This window comes from Diadema setosum, chromosome 7 (assembly GCF_964275005.1).
Source record: "Diadema setosum chromosome 7, eeDiaSeto1, whole genome shotgun sequence".
NCBI classification, from domain to species: Eukaryota; Metazoa; Echinodermata; class Echinoidea; order Diadematoida; family Diadematidae; genus Diadema; species Diadema setosum.
The window spans coordinates 697,601-716,044 of record NC_092691.1 but is presented as its reverse complement, the minus strand read 5'-3'; the positions used below and the strand labels follow the sequence as shown (position 1 = coordinate 716,044).

At 37.0% G+C, this 18,444-nt stretch overlaps 1 protein-coding gene across 3 annotated transcripts; it reads left to right on the top strand.

Moving 5' to 3' along the window:
- The first annotated feature begins 909 nt into the window (after positions 1–909).
- On the top strand, positions 910–17,278 carry LOC140230870 (sugar transporter SWEET1-like). 3 transcript variants are annotated; one of them, XM_072311015.1, is made up of 9 exons: positions 910–1,182; positions 2,161–2,355; positions 3,363–3,440; positions 4,588–4,711; positions 5,288–5,449; positions 6,678–6,797; positions 7,602–7,763; positions 11,097–11,326; positions 17,140–17,278. In XM_072311015.1, exons 2-7 carry the CDS (start codon positions 2,234–2,236, stop codon positions 7,713–7,715), a joined length of 720 nt encoding a protein of 239 aa, XP_072167116.1. In that variant the 5' UTR covers positions 910–1,182; positions 2,161–2,233; the 3' UTR covers positions 7,716–7,763; positions 11,097–11,326; positions 17,140–17,278. The 3 variants fall into 3 exon arrangements, with proteins under 3 accessions (XP_072167116.1, XP_072167115.1, XP_072167117.1); XM_072311014.1 differs by having other exon boundaries at positions 11,040–11,326; positions 17,140–17,271; XM_072311016.1 differs by lacking the exon at positions 2,161–2,355 and having other exon boundaries at positions 11,040–11,326; positions 17,140–17,268.
- Positions 17,279–18,444: the final 1,166 nt, after the last annotated feature.

Below are 18,444 nucleotides of genomic sequence, written 5' to 3'. Positions count from 1 at the left end.
GATAAAAGTGCACTACGTCGAAATGGTAGATACGCTTTATTTGATGTGACCAGCGCGAATGAGATATGCGACGGATTCGTCAAGTAACGAGTCACATCGGCAGCCACATTTTTTTCACTCTCTGATATATTCAACTCTTTCGTAATTTTTTGGTTGTTTTTTTTTTTTTACTTTCCTGTACAATGTAAAGAATATACATAATATGACATCAACTGTTTTCTGTCAGTAAAACCGATCTTGTATGTGTGAAAATACATTGAGTTTTCTATCATGCATCTCTGAGAGCCTGTGGCCTCAGAATCATCTCAAAGTATAATGAGCGGAAGCTCGTCTTCATTTCCAGACAAGGGATTAGGAGATGAAGATGGTGTCTGAACAGAAAAATGTACTCGTATTCACCGTATAACATTGTATTACATGAAGAAGTTTTTACGACAGCTATTCTCATCTTGCCTATGGACGGTGAGTCGCTAATGACGGGGAATAAGAAGGGGGGGGGGTCTAGTGAAGGGTGAAAATATGATACCAGACTTTCATATAACAACATCATAATATTCTGCTTGTTAATCCATCAAAATATTTTCCGATTTTTTTTTTTTTTAAACACAGGCCAAAATGTAATGTATCTACACTAAAATGTAATAAATCCGTTATCGATCTCAGAAGAGTAGAATTACAATGTAGGCCTACCCTATAGGCTGCACAGTGATACTCGTTCACTAATACAGTATTTGTGATAGATACAACAGCAACAACACCTCTTCATCGTCATCATCTTTACAAGGAATGCAATTCCAATGACAGGTTTATGTATTACGTCATAACCAACTTTGGCGTAGTACGCGATACTGAGTTAGTGCGCGCACGTCTGTTGGGAGGAGACAATCAACACACAGTTCACATATCATTCCTATAAAAGTGAAATTTTTGCAGAGACAGTAGCATTCTTCACCTTCGCAGTGAATCAAGGCGAGATGGCGTGGCACTTCAGAAAATAACACCGGCTTAAAGTCCGGATTTATCTCCAGGATTCTTGAGCTATGACTCAGAAAGATTTCTAGTACACGGATCACCAAGCACATTGCACAATTTTCAAGTGTTTGACTTTGACACCATGGATCCGTTGTTTTTATTATCCTGGTTGACCGTCATTTTTACGGTCTACATGTATTTATCCGGCATGTGAGTATGTTTCCCTTTCACATCTTGATCGGAAAGATTCATCTTTTCAAAACGTATGTGTGTTCTGTTGTAATGGTATTCTATTTTTTATTATTAATCATCTAGATATAGTATTCAATCAATATTAAAGGCAGGGCTCGACATTAATGGTGGCCCGGTGGCCCGGGGGGCCACCAAAAATGAAAATCGGGACACCAAATTTAAAAAAAAAAAAAAAAAAAAAAAAAAATTGGTGGCCCGCCTCGGGCCACCATTTTTTTTTTTTTTTAAGTATGTCAATAAATTCGTAACTTTTTGCGCCGGAAATGCATAAAATGCATGCAGTGAGTTAATGCTTTTTATTGTTGTTGTTGTTGTTGTTTTTTTTTTTTTTTTCGGGCCACCAAACAAGGAAGTTAGTGTGGAGCCCTGTTACAGGGACTGTAACGTAAGCAGGAAGATTGCCATCTTTGTCGTTGTAATACCTATTGGTTACGATTATCAGTATAAATATGATTAAAAACCATGAACTCATAACATGATCAAGACCTAGATGGCAGTGTACAATGTCCATGCCATCAGCACTCGGCGGCTGCATCTTCCATCTGAGAAGCCGTTCGCCGCACCATGGCCATAATGTCCTGGCAAAACATTGTGCAATGTATCAAATACCGAGGTTTTGGCTCGTAGGCCCTACTGGCCTTCCTATCATGTTCACCCTGCTTAAACAGTACTACACAGATGACAGCACTGGCTGGGACATGTCAATCGAATGAAGGATGGCCTCATACAAAAAAAAACAAAAAAAAAAAACAAAAAAAAAAACTAAAACAAAAAAAAACAAAAAAACAAGCAAACAAATAAACAAACAAACAAACACATCATCTGCAAATCATGTCAACACGGAGAGCTGGCATCGGCCAACCTCAACTGCGATACTTCATTGGAAACAAAAGATATCTAATAAAAATGATTTTGTAAAGGCGTCCCTCTTTACAGAATGCATGATGGATCCGCTCTTGCATCAGCATAGAGTCATGGGAGAGCCTAAATTCCAACTGACCGGATAAGAATGGAGGAGTACCTTATCAACCAGTGTCTCAAGTCAAGGGAGGAGAAGCTAATGACCGCAGAGCGGCAGGCAAGAATGCCGGACAGGAGAAAGAACACCAAAGTCATTCCAACAGACCATAGGTCTGTTCACATCGAAGGAAAAAATGCGCTCGAACTCAGTTGACAGCAAAGATACAATTTTATGTACTATTGCCATTCTTGTCCAACAGACCCCCCCCCCCCCCCGCGCCAATGCGAACTACAGGATTTTTTTTTTTTTTTTTTTGCTTCATAGTATGACGTTTTAAAAGATTGGAATCATACTTGTGATATCAAAGTATTTTCTCTTAAAGAAGAAATCCACTCCAAAATTTCATCAAATTCATAAGAAAGAGAAAGAAATTCCCTGTAACCTAGATCAGTGCAAAAACGATTAAAATCGGATAAGAAATAAGGAAGTTATGACATTCTGAGATTATTTTTTTTTCGGAAAACACTTCTTTGACCAGTCATTATGAATATTCAAATTAGCAAGTTGATGATGTCATGCTCTCACAATATCTTGTTAATTTCATAACAGATATATGACTAAAATCATATTATTTCAGCTGTATAAATACACAAAACTTGCCTTAAAGCCACTCAAGACAAAAGAGAACAAATATATTACCTCTGATATATTTTGTTATGGGAATATGCTTTTACCTGTATTTGAGCGAAAATTAACAATTTTCCCAATTTCATATATCATACTAGTACATGAAAATTGTGAGGGCGTCCGCCCATTTGAATATTCATAATGACTGGTAAAGAAATGTTTTCTGAAAAAACAAAGGTTAAATTTCAAAATGTCATATTTTCCTTATTTCTTATACGATTTTATCAGGGTTTTTTTTTGTTTTTTTTTTTTTGTTTTTTTTTGGGGGGGGGTCTTTCTATCGGAATTGATCTATTTTGTGGGTGGCTTTCCTTTTTAATGAATATGCTCTACACCTATTACGATCACCTCCTGTCTTTTTGTCACATCAAGCACTAAAACAAACATGTACGGAGGTGAAATGACAGTTCACGCGTTTTCAAACATGATCGTTGTTTAGGTACTATTCATGGATTTATTCTTGTTGTTCTTATTGTTGTTTGCCTTTCAGCTCAACATGCACCCTCCTCTTCCGGTCCAGGTCCTCATCAAACATCTCTTTTGTTCCCTTCATCACCACAGCAGTCAAGTAAGTTCAGCAAGCAAACAAACAAACACAATAAAAGTATAAAAAACACGTTATTTCATCTTTGAGAATAGATTGCGTTTATTCACATAATAACACGTATGTCCTTTTCTTCTTGAATTCGGCTGTTTTGACCTGCTAGTCATAACTATCACCGCCATGCAAAGTTTCCAGCCATGAAATTTTTTTGTTTTATTCAATAAATCCCACTTGTTTCATCATTACACCTCAAGACCGTCTTACTGCACCCAATTACTCCATAGCTGATCCGGCTCTATAACGCTACTTCTCTCATTTATTAGCATTAGATCCTAGCATGGAGCTACAAACGTGTGTAGCTCCAATGATCCTAGTAAAGTGTGATTTCCTCTTGACAATGTAGTATTGTGTGTTGTTTTCAATAAGCATGATTCGTGTCACATATAAATAAATGCTGGCAAACAGATATAAACAGACCTATCCGAGTGCAGTTCCTGCTTGTCATTACTTAATCTTCAACTTATTGCTATGTTCGTATAATAATCATACCAATCATAATGTCTACTCTACTGCCCTCTATATCGCTTTATGTTTTGTAATCGCCAAATAGGTTTCACTACTGTTATGTTGAGATCAAAACCGATGCACTTATCTTCAATCTACACTATTCCATCTCTAATCAGTTCATCTCAATGTTCAATGTTATTTCATATCCCATGCCCAGTGTACCTCCGTACATGTTAATTTCTGTATCACTCCACGTATGTGTTATACAGACTACAAAGTTTTGTTAAACAAAATGTCGAAAGCTTCTATAAATCTGGCGTCCTATGACCTCCCTTGTCACATTTTGTCACGCCTGTACAGTGCACTCCCGTTATAACGAACACGGTTATAACGAAATTCCGGCTACAACGAAGTAAAGATTAAGACCGCAACACTATCCATTCTTTGTTGTTGTTTTTTATTGTTTAATTTTGTTCGGTCACAACGAAATTTCGATATAACGAAAGAAACCTGCCAGTCCCGAGGACTTCGTTATAACGTGAGTCCACTGTACTGTACATTTGTGTGTGTCCTTCAGTCTGTCTGTCTGTCTGTATCTGTATAGACCTATGTTTTGTGTTAGTCTGTGTGTTTTACTCTTTGTTTCTGTCCTTATTCCTCACAGTATTATGATGTGGCTCTGGTACGGGTTTCTCTGCCTAGATACAGCCATTATTATTGTTAACATCATGGGTCTCACGGTGCAGCTCATCTATATCTCTATCTACATCTACTTCCGGGAAGCAAAGGTTAGGATGAACTCTTTCCTCTGAGTAGCCTACTGCATCTTTCACAAACTCTGATTCCCCGATTTTATCTATAAAAAGAAGAAATGAATCCTCCTTTTAAAGGTAGCAATGTGTGTGTGTGGAGGGGGGGGGGGAGGGAGGATGCTTATTCTACACTGAGCATTCTGATGTGTGATGCCTTGAGTAAAAGGCGCAAAATATCTTCTGCATAGAGATGATTGCGTCCTTTTAACTTAATTTGACAACATTTTAAGAAGGGCTTGCGTCTTGTTTCCTGGCATTCGCAAACAACATCAAATCAGTACCAAGTATTGAACGATTTTACATGACTCTAAGCATACTAAGTTGATCTGGTGAGATTGGTCAGTGGTGTCATTATATCACAAAATTGTATGGGTTTCTGTATAAGAAATGTGAAAAAAGGTATCTCGATCAGTCGACTGAAGGTTGGAGAGAGGGTCAAAGAGAGAAAGAAAGAAAAGAGAGAGAGAAGAGGGTGAGAGAGAGAGAGATGAGAGAATATAAAATTGATAAAAAGAGATTAAAAGCTTTAATAATTTGTTCAATTGCCACTAGCTACGCCCTATTCAGCTGACCATTGCTGGCATAGCCTTTATGGTGGGCCTCTACATCTACGTGTCCGAATTCGTACCGACGAGGGCGTCCTCCCGTAAACAAGTCGGCCTCATAGCCAGCATCGTGACTATCCTTATGTACATTTCACCAGTGTGCGACATAGTGAGTACTAATCATCTTTATGCCATCAATTTCTTTATATTTTCTTTATCTTGTCGTCCACACATACGTCATAACCTCTAGTAGTCTCCTCATCCAGCGGTTCCAACACCAAAACTTTTGCATCGATTATCCGATTTTCCTCAAACTGTCACTGATGTGTTCTAGTAATGTTGCTGCTTTCACTCAATCTACATTGCTCTTTTGGTTTGGGTTCCCTTTAAGAACCCTTTAAGAATACCAAGTCAGGAGTAGGTCAACTGAGTGACTCGTTACCAGGTCCTCATAGAAGAAGCAGAAGAAGAAGAAGAAGAAGAAGAAGAAGAAGAAGAAGAAGAAGAAGAAGAAGAAGAAGAAGAAGAAGGAGGAGGAGGAGGAGGAGGAGGAGAAGGAACATGTCAAAACCAACATGTTTTGGGCATAATTACCATAAGATTGCATTTTTAGACGTTACCTTACTGTCACAAGTGGGGCGCTTGCTCAAGAGGGCTTGCTCAAGGAAGCAGAGAAAAGAAGCTGTAAGAAGGCATGCATAAATTCTACACAGGTGAACGTGTTTAGGCAAGCGGTGTTGTAATGAAATAACATTGCTACATTTTTTTTTTTTTGTAAGTATGTGAGCCCCCTATGTCATCATCCTTGTTCAGTGTAATTTGTTTCAGATTTTTCAGTGTTGGTCTCTGTGCTCAAGGAGCACAATAAATTCCACAGATATAGAACTGTCAATTTTTGTAGTATTATGCTGTGAAATTACAAAATCGTTTGGACTTCCTCTTTGATATACTCATGATTATGTTGTATGATGGCAATGACTAACATAATGTTTATAATCATAGTAAAACAAAACTAATGAAAAAATACAAAAGTCACAATCATTATTATGTTATATTCCTAGTAATAATAAGAACAAGAATGATTATAACAGAATTGATAAAAATGACGATATGCAGTATAATAGGGCTATGTGTACATTTCTTGTAACCACAATGTAGCAACCAAAAGTGTTAGCAATGTTCTACCTAGGCACCTAAAAAAAAAAAAAAAAAAATGGCAGTACATGCAGATTTACAAGCTTGACTGTCAATCTGGTACTCAACGACAACGAAATAAAACACACATTGTTGTTTTCCCATGATAATTATTGTTATTCTAATTTATTCCTATATAATAGTACAGTTGTATAGTTAATGTTTGAAATCTGTGACGTTCTCTGACCTCTTGTCCGTGACAGGTGTACTGCATCCGGGTCAAATCAGCACGCACGATCTCAGTATCGATGTCGCTCGCTACCCTGTGTTCCTCCAGTTTGTGGTTAACCTATGGTATTCTACTCAATGACACCTTCATAGCGGTGAGTTCACCCCTCTTCTTCCCGTGGCATCGGCTATTAGAGTAGGCCTACTCCGTGAGGGCCGGGAAGCATGACTTTACATTGATTATGTCATTACATGTCATTAGCTGAAATTTGCTTTTTTTTGTCTTTATTTGTTTGTTTGTCTCTCTGTCTGTTTTCTTCAAACATTGCAAGTGGCAATACCCTTTGTAGGGCTCCAGACATTGCCAGATGCCCGGATTTCATTATAAGATTTCACCCAAAAATTCGTACAGTCATAGATAAAAATTTAGAAGTGAAAATCGTTCTTTGAATTTCATTGAAATCATTGTTTGTTTGTTTGTTTTTATCTCGACGTTGCTTAGCTCGAAGGATATTCTGATGTTTCTTTTAAACGAAGAATTCAGTCACATCAACCTAAATTTTGTGATACATATCCCGATATCCAAATTTAGAGAATACTTTATATACATGTACTAGATGTTTAAACGAGGGCTTCCAAGTACAAGTTCCGGTTATTATGTGATTATGAAAATATGACTGAATGTACAGATAGATAAGTGGTGAGTTTTTGACGTCACAAATGGGACGAACACTGGAACCAGCCCGCAGAAATGGTCTGAAGTCAATGAAGCCTTTGAATTGATTTCATTTTCTTCGGGTTTTTTTTTTTTTTTTTTTTTTATTAATCTAGTGGGGGTGGGGGCGAAGACAGCACCTCACTGACGGAAGATTATAAAACATAAGATGTACCACAAATTTACCTTATATACCATGCTGTAGCGACGTCTCGTTCCATTCCCTCCCTCCCTCACCATGCAGCTACCAAACATTCCCGGTCTTCTCAGCAGCGTGTCCCGCCTCATTATCTTATGGAAGTTCAACGGAGCTGGTCGTCTGCCTGCAGTCCCAACGTTGCACACCCAGCCCGCCTAATCCGTTCCCGTCAAGCCACGCCCATACCGCCTATCCCGTTCCGTTAAGGTACTCTTACCGGCCATGGTTTAGAACCTAATAAAGACTGTCGACCTTTACAGATGAAAAATACCGAAAGTAAAACGTCCCACCCTTCATGGCAAATCCTGAGAATCTCAGATTCACCATCCTATACCCCAAACCTTGCACTTTTGCCTTTCCATTTAACGCTTTCCTTTTTCATGATTTTCTGCGAAAGTCTGCATGTAACTGTTGGGAACATTACTGACATTTCAGTGTTATGCCATGTAGTCTTCAAGCTTTGCTATGTGAAGGTGTGGTGTACTTCATATATATCATAATATCATCTTTTACACAAACCTTAGACATTTTGTTTTGATGCAAATGACTTTGTTTAGAAAAAAAAAACTGGAAATTTAGATAGACAGATCGTCAGAGTTGTACAGGTTCTAGAAGTTACATTATGGTAGTTGTACAGAAGTAAACGTATACTAAGTAGTAATGTCAAATGCAATAATGGTGCTCACGACCACAACGCTAACGATGACTGTCACATTGATATAATTCCAGCACTGATGATAATATTAACAGTGACGTGACATAGTCCTACTTTGAACTATTGCATCATATTTTAAAGTTACCATTATCATTATTGTCTTCACTGCTATCGTCATACAGGGCTTTACTATCTAGAAAGTTACTCGAAGTGTCTGATACATTTTAGTAAACATGATTAATGAAAGGATTTGTTTCAGACGACGTTAAACATTTCGATTATGGGTAATCTGCCATGACTAACTAGAAAGATGAACCCGCCTACATAAAACCAAGGGTCATTATAAATTTCTGCTGTCTTTGTTACAATATAAAACATACAATACGATATGAATCAATACAATACAATACAGTACAGTACAATACAATACAATACAATACAATATAATACAATACAATATAATACAATACAATTTAAGATTGGAACACTCTTTCCATAAGGCTCACAGTGCTTAAAAGCATTAGAGAAGAAAGCAATATTTATAAACACAGTTCAAGATTTTCAATGAAAACCAATTTGAGCAATCTTCAATTCATCGTTTGGATATCAAACACGCACCACTGGAGGTGAGAAAAAAAAACTCACCTCCTTGCACACACACACACACACACACACACACTTCCCTTTAACTCGCTCTTTCACTTTCCTTCCTCTTTTCTTAGTAGTGCTTAGAGGTACTACCTTTTTATAAATGATGAAAAATAAGTCCTTATAACTTGCCCTTTAATAACATTGCACTTGTTTCGAAGGTGTACTTATACACTCTTTGAAAATGGAAGGTTGTGACTCCCAGAATTGTTTAATCGTTAACTAGAGATACGAGCCAACCACAAGCAACTGGAGTTTCACACACTTGACACTATTAAAATAAGATATTGAAACAATTCTCGATTAACTTCACCACTTATGAAACATGATATAGGTCGTCATTTGAGATAAGTCACAATGATTACAAAGTCAATGACATTTAATTTACCTGTACTGTAATTGCGACCTCATCATAATCTGAGCAAATGGTTTCGCTCTTGCACGTGCATCATCTCGTTTTGTTAATATTAGCCTAGCTTCTTCTTCTTCTTCTTTTTTTTGCTTTAATGACTTTTTGTGAGTGAACTTCTCAAGTTCAACAGAAAAGTTCGATTAATGATTAAAGAGCAAATACTTTCTGTATCATTTTTTTTTAAGTATAACAACTCCCAAGATGAGAAAGAATGCTACCTGAAATGCATTCAAGTTTCGAATGATTTTACTCAGTGTTGAATCGTACAAGTTAACGAAATATTATGTTGGAGAAACGCGCATGTATAGACAGTAAGTAATCCTGCCATAAGTGACTTCGAACGTGCAATGTTTTTGCCGCGTTTATTTGTTTGTTCATTTAATTGCTATACCTGTTGGCAATATCATTTAAAAGTAACCAGAGGGAACTTTGATAAACTGTCACAATTTGTTTGTTGTAATAAAAGGTTCAGGAATGGAAAATGGAAAATTAGGAAAAGGTTCGTTAATCCAAAAAATGAAATAAGGTTCGTTGATCCGAAAATGAAAAGAAGGAATGCATTAACGAACCTTCAGAATTGCGAACCTTATTCTTTTTCTGAGTTACGAGCTTATGGATTTACGAACATCTTTTTTATAATAATTTTCCGATTTACGAACCTTCCGAATAAGAACTTTATTTCATTTTCGGATTAACCAACTTTCGGAATTCTTAGGAATGACGGACTGCGGAATAACGAACCTTATTTCATTGTGGGATTAACGAAACTTTTGGAATAACAAACCTTATTGCATTATGTGATTAACGAATCTTTCGGAATAACGAACCTTATTTCATTGTGTGATTAACGAAACTTTCGGAATAACGAACCTTATTTCATTATGTGATTAACGAAACTTTCGGAATAACGAACCTTATTTCATTGTGTGATTAACGAAACATTCGGAATAACAAACCTTATTTCATTATGTGATTAACGAAACTTTCGGAATAACAAACCTTATTTCATTGTGTGATTAACGAAACATTCGGAATAACGAACCTTATTTCATTATGTGATTAACGAACCTTATTTCATTATGTGATTAACGAAACTTTCGGAATAACGAAACTTATTTCATTGTGGGATTAACGAAACTTTCGTAATAATAAACCTTATTTCATTATGGGATAAACGAAACTTCTGGAATAACAAACCTTATTGCATTATGTGATTAACGAAACTTTCGGAATAACGAAACTTATTTCATTGTGTGATTAACGAAACTTTTGGAATAACGAACCTTATTTCATTGTGTGATTAACGAAACATTCGGAATAACGAACCTTATTTCATTATGTGATTAACGAAACTTTCGGAATAACGAACCTTCTTTCATTGTGTGATTAACGAAACTTTCGGAATAACGAACCTTATTTCCTTATGTGAGTAACGAAACTTTCGGAATAACGAACTGTCTTGGATGGCAATTGCTCTCTCCGAGGACTTATTGATATGTATTCTGTCTGTGTGGATTTCCTCCTGAATTTTAGCAGTGTGTAAGAGGATCAAAACGTTAGCAATCTCAGACATAAATTCATAGCATTATCATCATTGACTATGACTGTGCCTTCCGTTTATGATTTGAGCACATATCATCATGTAACTTGTCCCAAATCTCTTTTAACTTTCTCTCCCCCTCCCCTTCTCCCCCCCCCCCCTGTCCTTCATCTCTGCTTTTCTTCCCCCCCCCCCTCTTTTTCTTGTTCTTATCTGGTTATTTTTAAGACGAAGAATATTTAGACTCAGCAATGACAAAGACTCATCATCTATGTTGATACCTAGACTCGCACACATGCGCACACACAGCGGTCACTCCATTCTAGGATTAAAGCAAGAAGCATGCCCGCCCATCGCAGCACTCCGCCGCCGAAGACAGGAAAACCCTCGTACCTCGTACCTCGTGCCCCGTACCACACCAATGTTCTACCGAGGCTGCAGACCACGTTATAACGTGAAAACGGGGGCAAATTGAAATAAATGCAACACGACGACTGATGCCTAGTTTGTGGCTGGTCAGTTTTGACGATTATCTTTTTCTGTCTTTCGTCTTTAAACCTTTGATAATTGAGTGCATGCAGTTGCTGATAGGTTTACATTTACAGGGAAAAGAAACTCAGATATACATATTGGTTGAGTGAATGCAGCAATTAATAGAACGCTAAATACGCCAGCGAAGTTTGAAGAAAATTGGACAATCCGTTAAAAAGTTATGGTCTTTTATAAGGTGCAGCCATCGCTGGATGAGAGGACTACTACTGTTTGTGACGTCACTTATGTAAAACGATGTAAATACATGTAATGTAATAAAGCGAATTACAAAATACTTCGTTTTTTTAATGAAAAATACACATTCCCTGATTTTACTGACATATTGTTAAGTTTAATATCAATTCCCCTGTTTTCTGAAAATCAGGCGTTCTTCCATTATGCTAGAAACATGAGAACATTATGTTGAATCTTATTCATATTTTCCTCATATTGTTGTCCGTATACATGACGTCGCAAAGTATTGTATGATCTTCTCATCCAACGGAGGCTGCACCAAAACTTTATAATAATTCATAACTTTAAAACGAAATGTCCGATTTTCCTCAAACTTCGCTAATTTGTTCTCCTAATACTGCTACATTCGCTCAAGTTACCTATCTATTTTTGGGATTCACTCTTCACTAAGAATTTCTTTTTAAATTCAATTCAATTCAAATCAAATGATCTTATATATCATATAAGTAATACAAAGCAATAACGCTTACATGAGTACATAATATTTCAGTGAACTTCGAACTCTATGATGATTATTTGTTAGTTATAGGAAGGAGCCGCGCCAGGATGATACATCTAAAAGGAAAAACATCGACAGTTTCATTAGGTTTAATACCAGTTAATATCAGTGTAACACGGCGCTGTATTTTAAGGAATTGAAGCATCTAAACATTTTACTCCAAGAACTAGATGTGGTAATTGACAAGAAAAAGTAAAATCTTAAATGGATGAACATCCATTCTCCGATTAAAAACAGAAAATAGCACATCAAAACATCGAGGTATATTCCCTCGAGTTTTTTTTTTTCTGTCTATGCTGCCATTTAAGTATATAAGCTGTTTCAGATAAAATTCTTCTACGTTTTAAATAATAATTATTGTAGAAAGTGCCGCCATTTAAACTTGCATTGTCATGGAATGAATACAATCCATCGCTGTAAATGGATGTATATTGAAATCCATCTTATTTATACGACTTGACTGAAGGTAAAAAGAGACTTCAATTCAAATCAAATGTTATTTCTCATGCCAAAATTGCTTTGGTTCACGCTGAAAGTTTTACATAAAAATGTATGACACGTGATTCTTTGACGTTTAAGTTTTAACATCTAATTTTAGATTAAAAAAAAAATAAACAATAGAATTTGATGCAAAGGAAAATGTGTATTTAGAAAGAAACTTTACCAGCATTTATACACTCTCTTAGAAATGCATAGTACAGTGTCCGTTTCTTAGCACAAATCAATTGAGCACAACGTGATCAAACAAACACAATCATGAGAGAACCCCATCTAGCAGTTAAACAAAGTTTGTAGGTCTAGATTTTTTTTTCTGTCTTCTGACGGGTTCAACCCCCTATATACCTGCTACAATCTCGCGTCCAACAAACTTTGACAGAAGTGCGAGTAAGCAGAGTTGACAAGTCAATAACACGAGTTTTGTTTGGATCGATCAAACCTTTGATATTGAATATATCTCGCGGAATATTTGCTCAAGACTTCAGAGAAGGTAAGTCGTGTACATATTGACATGGCCCAATAAATTACCCAGGGGTAATAACCACCTCAATAGTTGTCTTATGGCAGAGTTCGTGACAGCCCAGCAATGTGTTATTTCGTATATTTTTGTTTAGGTTTTTGTTCACTTTATCTCCACCATTTTTTTTTATTGTTTTTTTTTCACATTTACACACTTTTAATAAATTCTTGCAGACTTGCTATCTAACTGAACGTCTTTTAGATCACTCGTGTTTTATCTATTAACTGTCATATACTGTTTTGTTCAAACGAAACGTAAATTCTGTCCTTATCCACAGTGTTTGTGTTTAGCAGTCTGATCCTTCGAGAAGAGATAAAGCACTAGTTATTATGTCAGATACTATAGTATAATACTAAAATCTTCAAAAGTTCATCGACCATGAAGACTACTTTGCATCTAACCCGTTTACGGTCGATGAGATAACGTCCTTACGTATCTAATTATTGTCGAGAAAAGGAGACCACGTAATTTGCGCATGCCCGGAATAGGTATTATTGCAAGGATTACAGATACAACAGGTTGTCAAACTGCATTGAGTAAAGAGTGTGTGTAGACCGTTCCTCTGCCCACAAAGACTTTTTGGGTAAACAAGGAATCTTTCAAGGTTTCATTCCAGTTACAAAATGAATTTGCTTAGCTGTTTTATTGTTAATGAATACAACACTAAAAACAGTGATATGTTATTCCGCGCATATAATATCGGCCTATGTAACTTGTTTAAAATATTTATTGCAATAAAAGATGAACTTGCGCGTTAATATTTCCGGATTTGATGTAGCTCAGTGAATAAAACCACGGAGTACCAGTTATGATGTTCCTGATTCGAGCCCTATAGCTTTGGCTGCAGCGGTTGTGTCCTTTACAGGCGAGACACTCTATTCTCATTGCTTTTAGTCCTTCGGAATTGACACGCAGCCATCTGTTTCGTGCTTAAAAATATTCAAAGTTTCCGTTGCTGTCACGTGAAACAAAATCATTTCGTATCAAAGATTCTTCAGCACTTCTCGGCAGTCGCTGTCCTTTGGAGTAAACTTTAAATTTCGGGTTAATATTCTTCCGCAAAGGCAATATACACAAAGCAAATTTATTTGATACACCATCGAACCGCAACAGCATAAGCCAGTTCGGAGATAGCTCATGTGCGCATGGGTACAAATGACCTTTCATTTTTCTCAGGTGGTTAGGCACTTCACTCAATTCAAAGCGACATAATGCAGCAGCTTGCCCAACATAGCAATTTATGGAACTCGTATTCTAACAAAGAATGAACCTGTGTAGATGAAGTGACCAGAATGGTTCGTCAATCAACACTTTGGGAAGCATCTATTTCATTGTGCTGTTTTGAATACATTAACACACTTTTTCTGTTAACAATGCCAAATACCAGGCTTTCTGTCAGGTGGATGTAGTGGCAAGCACCATTTATAAGGACCATAAATAATCATATAGCATTACAGATGCTTATCTCGGTGAAATTAAAAACCAACCTGTCTCTCGGTACAAATGACCTTTTTCTGCTCATGCTCAAACTGGAACTCCGAACTGGCTTATTATATGAATTAGGCCTACTCTGTTTATTCTACACATTGTTACAATAAGTCTTCGTTCGCTTTAAAGCTGATGCTTTTCGTAAAAAGCATGCAAGGTCCAAACTTAAGATGGAGCACAATTTTTCATTTCTATCAAACTGATTTTGTAGAATTAGTTCCTATATTCTTATGATATTGATTTTTGAGACATAATCTATATGGCGAAAGATGAACGAAACAGACATCCCATCCACTCATAACGCCAATCTGATCGTATGAAGTGGATATTGTCGAAGATTTATCGTATACGTGCCAAGCTAAGGATCTCTTTCCTAGAGAGGAGTTTTGAAGTTTTACTGATAACATTTTTGTACTCATTGAAACTTCTCTATACGGAATACATCTTAAACTTCATTCTCAACTTCCTGTCGACCTATGGGAGGTTGACCTTTATCTGTTAATTTAAGAATCATGAATACTATCACACAATGAGATCGGAGTTTACGTGGAAAACGTGACAAGTTTCTGTGATCATGCAGGGTGGGTGCTGCAATCACGTAAGGTCGTCTTGAACCCGTCGGCCAATCACTCGTGTTCAGTGGGATGGAATGAAACACTCAGGCACACATGAAATAAAGACACGTAGAACAAAGTACGACAAATCTTTCAGATAATTGCACACATATACGCCCACTATACTAATACAAACGCACGCACACAAATAGTCACTCATAATCATTATCTACCTGATCAAGCCCAAAAGTTTATACCTCAGTTAGACGGACTTTAATTTGACACTCGTCTTTTATTAAAGACGTAATGTCAACATCTAATTTCTGATAAAAATATAATACGGTCAAGGCCATGATGTACACAAAGTGCTATGAGCTTGCAAGCAATTTTATCTACATGTTGCAGTGAAAAACAAATGTAAACCAAAGTCCTCATACTTTTTCAAGCATGGGAAAAATTCCCCAGTTCATCTAATATGAAGAAACACTATCGATGATAACGGGAATTTTCTTCTCCAAGTTTTCCAAAGCCCACGTCGGCAATGTAATGGTGTACATAACACATCTTTGCTTTTCTGAAAACAAAACAAAACAAAACAAAAAATAAAAAACTCCCTGCGTTCTGAAGTGCATGCAAGATGGGCTTAACTCTTTTTGAATTAGTACAACACTTGTAAATTCCATAATTTGATGTTAAAAAAAAAAATCTTGCATGTTTAGCCAACAAAGAAATTTCGTGAGGATAAATGCGTTATCAGAAACATTTGAGATGATTGCAGTGGATTGTCCAGTAAACTGAATGACTGTGGTATATGATGAATTCCAATCGATTTGGTCCCAAGAGATGGAGCACACAACGATCGATAGACTCGAATCGATTGATGATTTTTTATGTATATATTCTGTTTGTTCTGTTTATGTCAGACAAATGAGTTTTTGATATAACTATCAGGTAAATTTTTATGTGCCATAAACTTTCTTATATACTGGAAGGTAAACGGTGAGACCATGTGAGAGACAGGAAAATAGTCATTGTTTACCATGGTTACCTACCTAATGAGTCCCAATTAAAGTCCACTGGTGTAGACTGAATAAAAGAAGTTGATTACCAATACATTATCTATGTTTCGCGGTTATCTCTTTTATATTAAATACAAATGACATACGCAGTGTCGCCCAAAAAGTTTGAAGTAAATTCTTAGTATTGAACAAGTGATGTTATTATTACTTGTAGCTTTTTTAATGAAGTGCATGGTCATTGTACTGTACGCATTAACATGCAGAGTTTTAACTATATACATGTACATTTGTGATTTCGGTTAGAAATGCAGCTAATGCATGGGTTCCATCGATGATTGGCCATTAGCCATGACATTATAAACTTCCGGTTTAAAGGTACTCATTGTATCCCCGAAAAGTTTAGGTTCTCTTCATTTGTCAAAGATTTTACCCCTGAACTATAGGGTCTATTTCTCACTGGAGGAGGCGTCGCTGAGACAAGCTCGAAAGAGGACCGAGACGCTTCCAAACAAGGTGACAACTTAATATTCGCCTGGACGTTGCCACGCCGTCATGTCGCCGCAACATCTTCGAAAAGTCTTTTCAGTCGCGGAGACGTCTCCGTGGCGCTTCCACATCGTCGTTGGTGTATAGGTTGCCATGGGTCTCCACGAAGTCTCGGGGACGTCTCGGAGACTTCGCGACCTGGCCGCAACTAAGGAGACATCACGGAGACGCTGATTCCTGGAAAAAGTCTCCGAACAAATCGAACATGTTCGATTCCCCGAAACTCCCCAATGACCAGGCTGGTCACCGGCAGACGTCCCGGAGACGTCTCCGCGACCATCGAGACTCGGATCGCCACTAGGTCGCTATCTAGTCTAGAAAACCAATGAGATATACCCACTTAACGTAATTTGATCAATTTCCATGACTTTCTTGTGAGAAACTTATTATTATATATTCTCTGTTGTGATTTAACCAGTCTGGCTCTCCTACTCAGGTAATGGAGTCGTTAAACATCGTTGTATCATCCAAAATCACATTCATTCACAAGACGGCGAACACTGTCACACTTCACACTTTTTGGGGGCGAGTCCGAATTTTCAAGAAATGAACAGGGCAACGAGGTGGTTCTGTTGGTAGCGCGTCTGCCTTCAATCGCATTGCTCGGGTTCGGGTTCGAACCCCGATGAGTCTTACTGAGCAATGTAGTGTGTTCGTCCCCTCTGGTAGAGGCAAAACGCTTTGTCCCTCGGACAGGACATTAAAACAAAACAAACGGACAAACGAACGAACGAACAAACAAACAAGCAAACGTTTATGGGATTTTCTGTGGCCTATCAGCATCAGACACACCATAAACACTGGTATACGTTATAGATTGTTATTCCGTGTGATGATAAATTGCAGTTTGACACAAAATCTTCCTGGTGTAGGGCTGTTTTATTGCATGTCACTTCAATCATCACGAAATATTCCTGTGGTTATCACAGTTATTGAGATAATTGATCGATACTTACAGCCAGTTAAAAAAAAACACACAAACACATTCAATCATACCATTAAAAATGCATTTCTCCAGTCAAAACTCTTCAAAATTTGAGTTCATGAAGAATCTGCGTACATGTGATATGATAACTGCACATCGTAACTTTTTTTTTTGTCATGAACAAATCATTCTTTTAGGAACAGAATTACATCAACTACTTTTTCTCTTTCCTTCGATTTGTTTGGGGTTTTTTTTTTTCTGCTCAAAATTTTACCAGTTAGAAAATAAATATCTTACAGAAGACCATCAGCACTATAAATAAAAATCTTCAGCAAAGTGTGCATATAATATTTATATGTTTTGTCGTAACAAAGACATATATTTGTGAAGCACATTGAAGCTCCGAGCAGCTTGGCTAATGCTTTGGCAATCATAGTGTCACATACACACATTATATTTTTGTTTGCATGATCAGCAATCCCACCAGCTATCTTACACACATTGAGGTGTGAGTATAATTATATTCACACACATGTTGTCTTTTCTCCTCTGTTCCATTCTGTTTTTTTTTGTTTTTGCTTTTGTGTGGGTTTTTTTTTTTTCTTTACAAGAGAAACAAATTTTCCAGAGGAAAGCGTAATGTTAGAAGAAACAATTAGGGCCCTTTTCAAAATTAAATGAAGAAACACTATTTAGAGAGACATTACAGCTTGTGATCATAATGTCAATACATCACACACTTTGGAGTGCATACATGTATTCTATTGTAGTGAATAATCGTGTAAAATCTGTGGTATA

Excerpts from the sequence above, each read along its gene's own strand:
- LOC140230870 (XM_072311015.1), top strand. The coding sequence starts at position 2,234 with ATGGAGGAGTACCTTATCAACCAGTGTCTCAAGTCAAGGGAGGAGAAG. Across the intron at positions 3,441-4,587 it reads TTCATCACCACAGCAGTCAA|TATTATGATGTGGCTCTGGT; the intron begins GTAAGTTCAGCA and ends TATTCCTCACAG. Across the intron at positions 5,450-6,677 it reads TTTCACCAGTGTGCGACATA|GTGTACTGCATCCGGGTCAA; the intron begins GTGAGTACTAAT and ends TGTCCGTGACAG.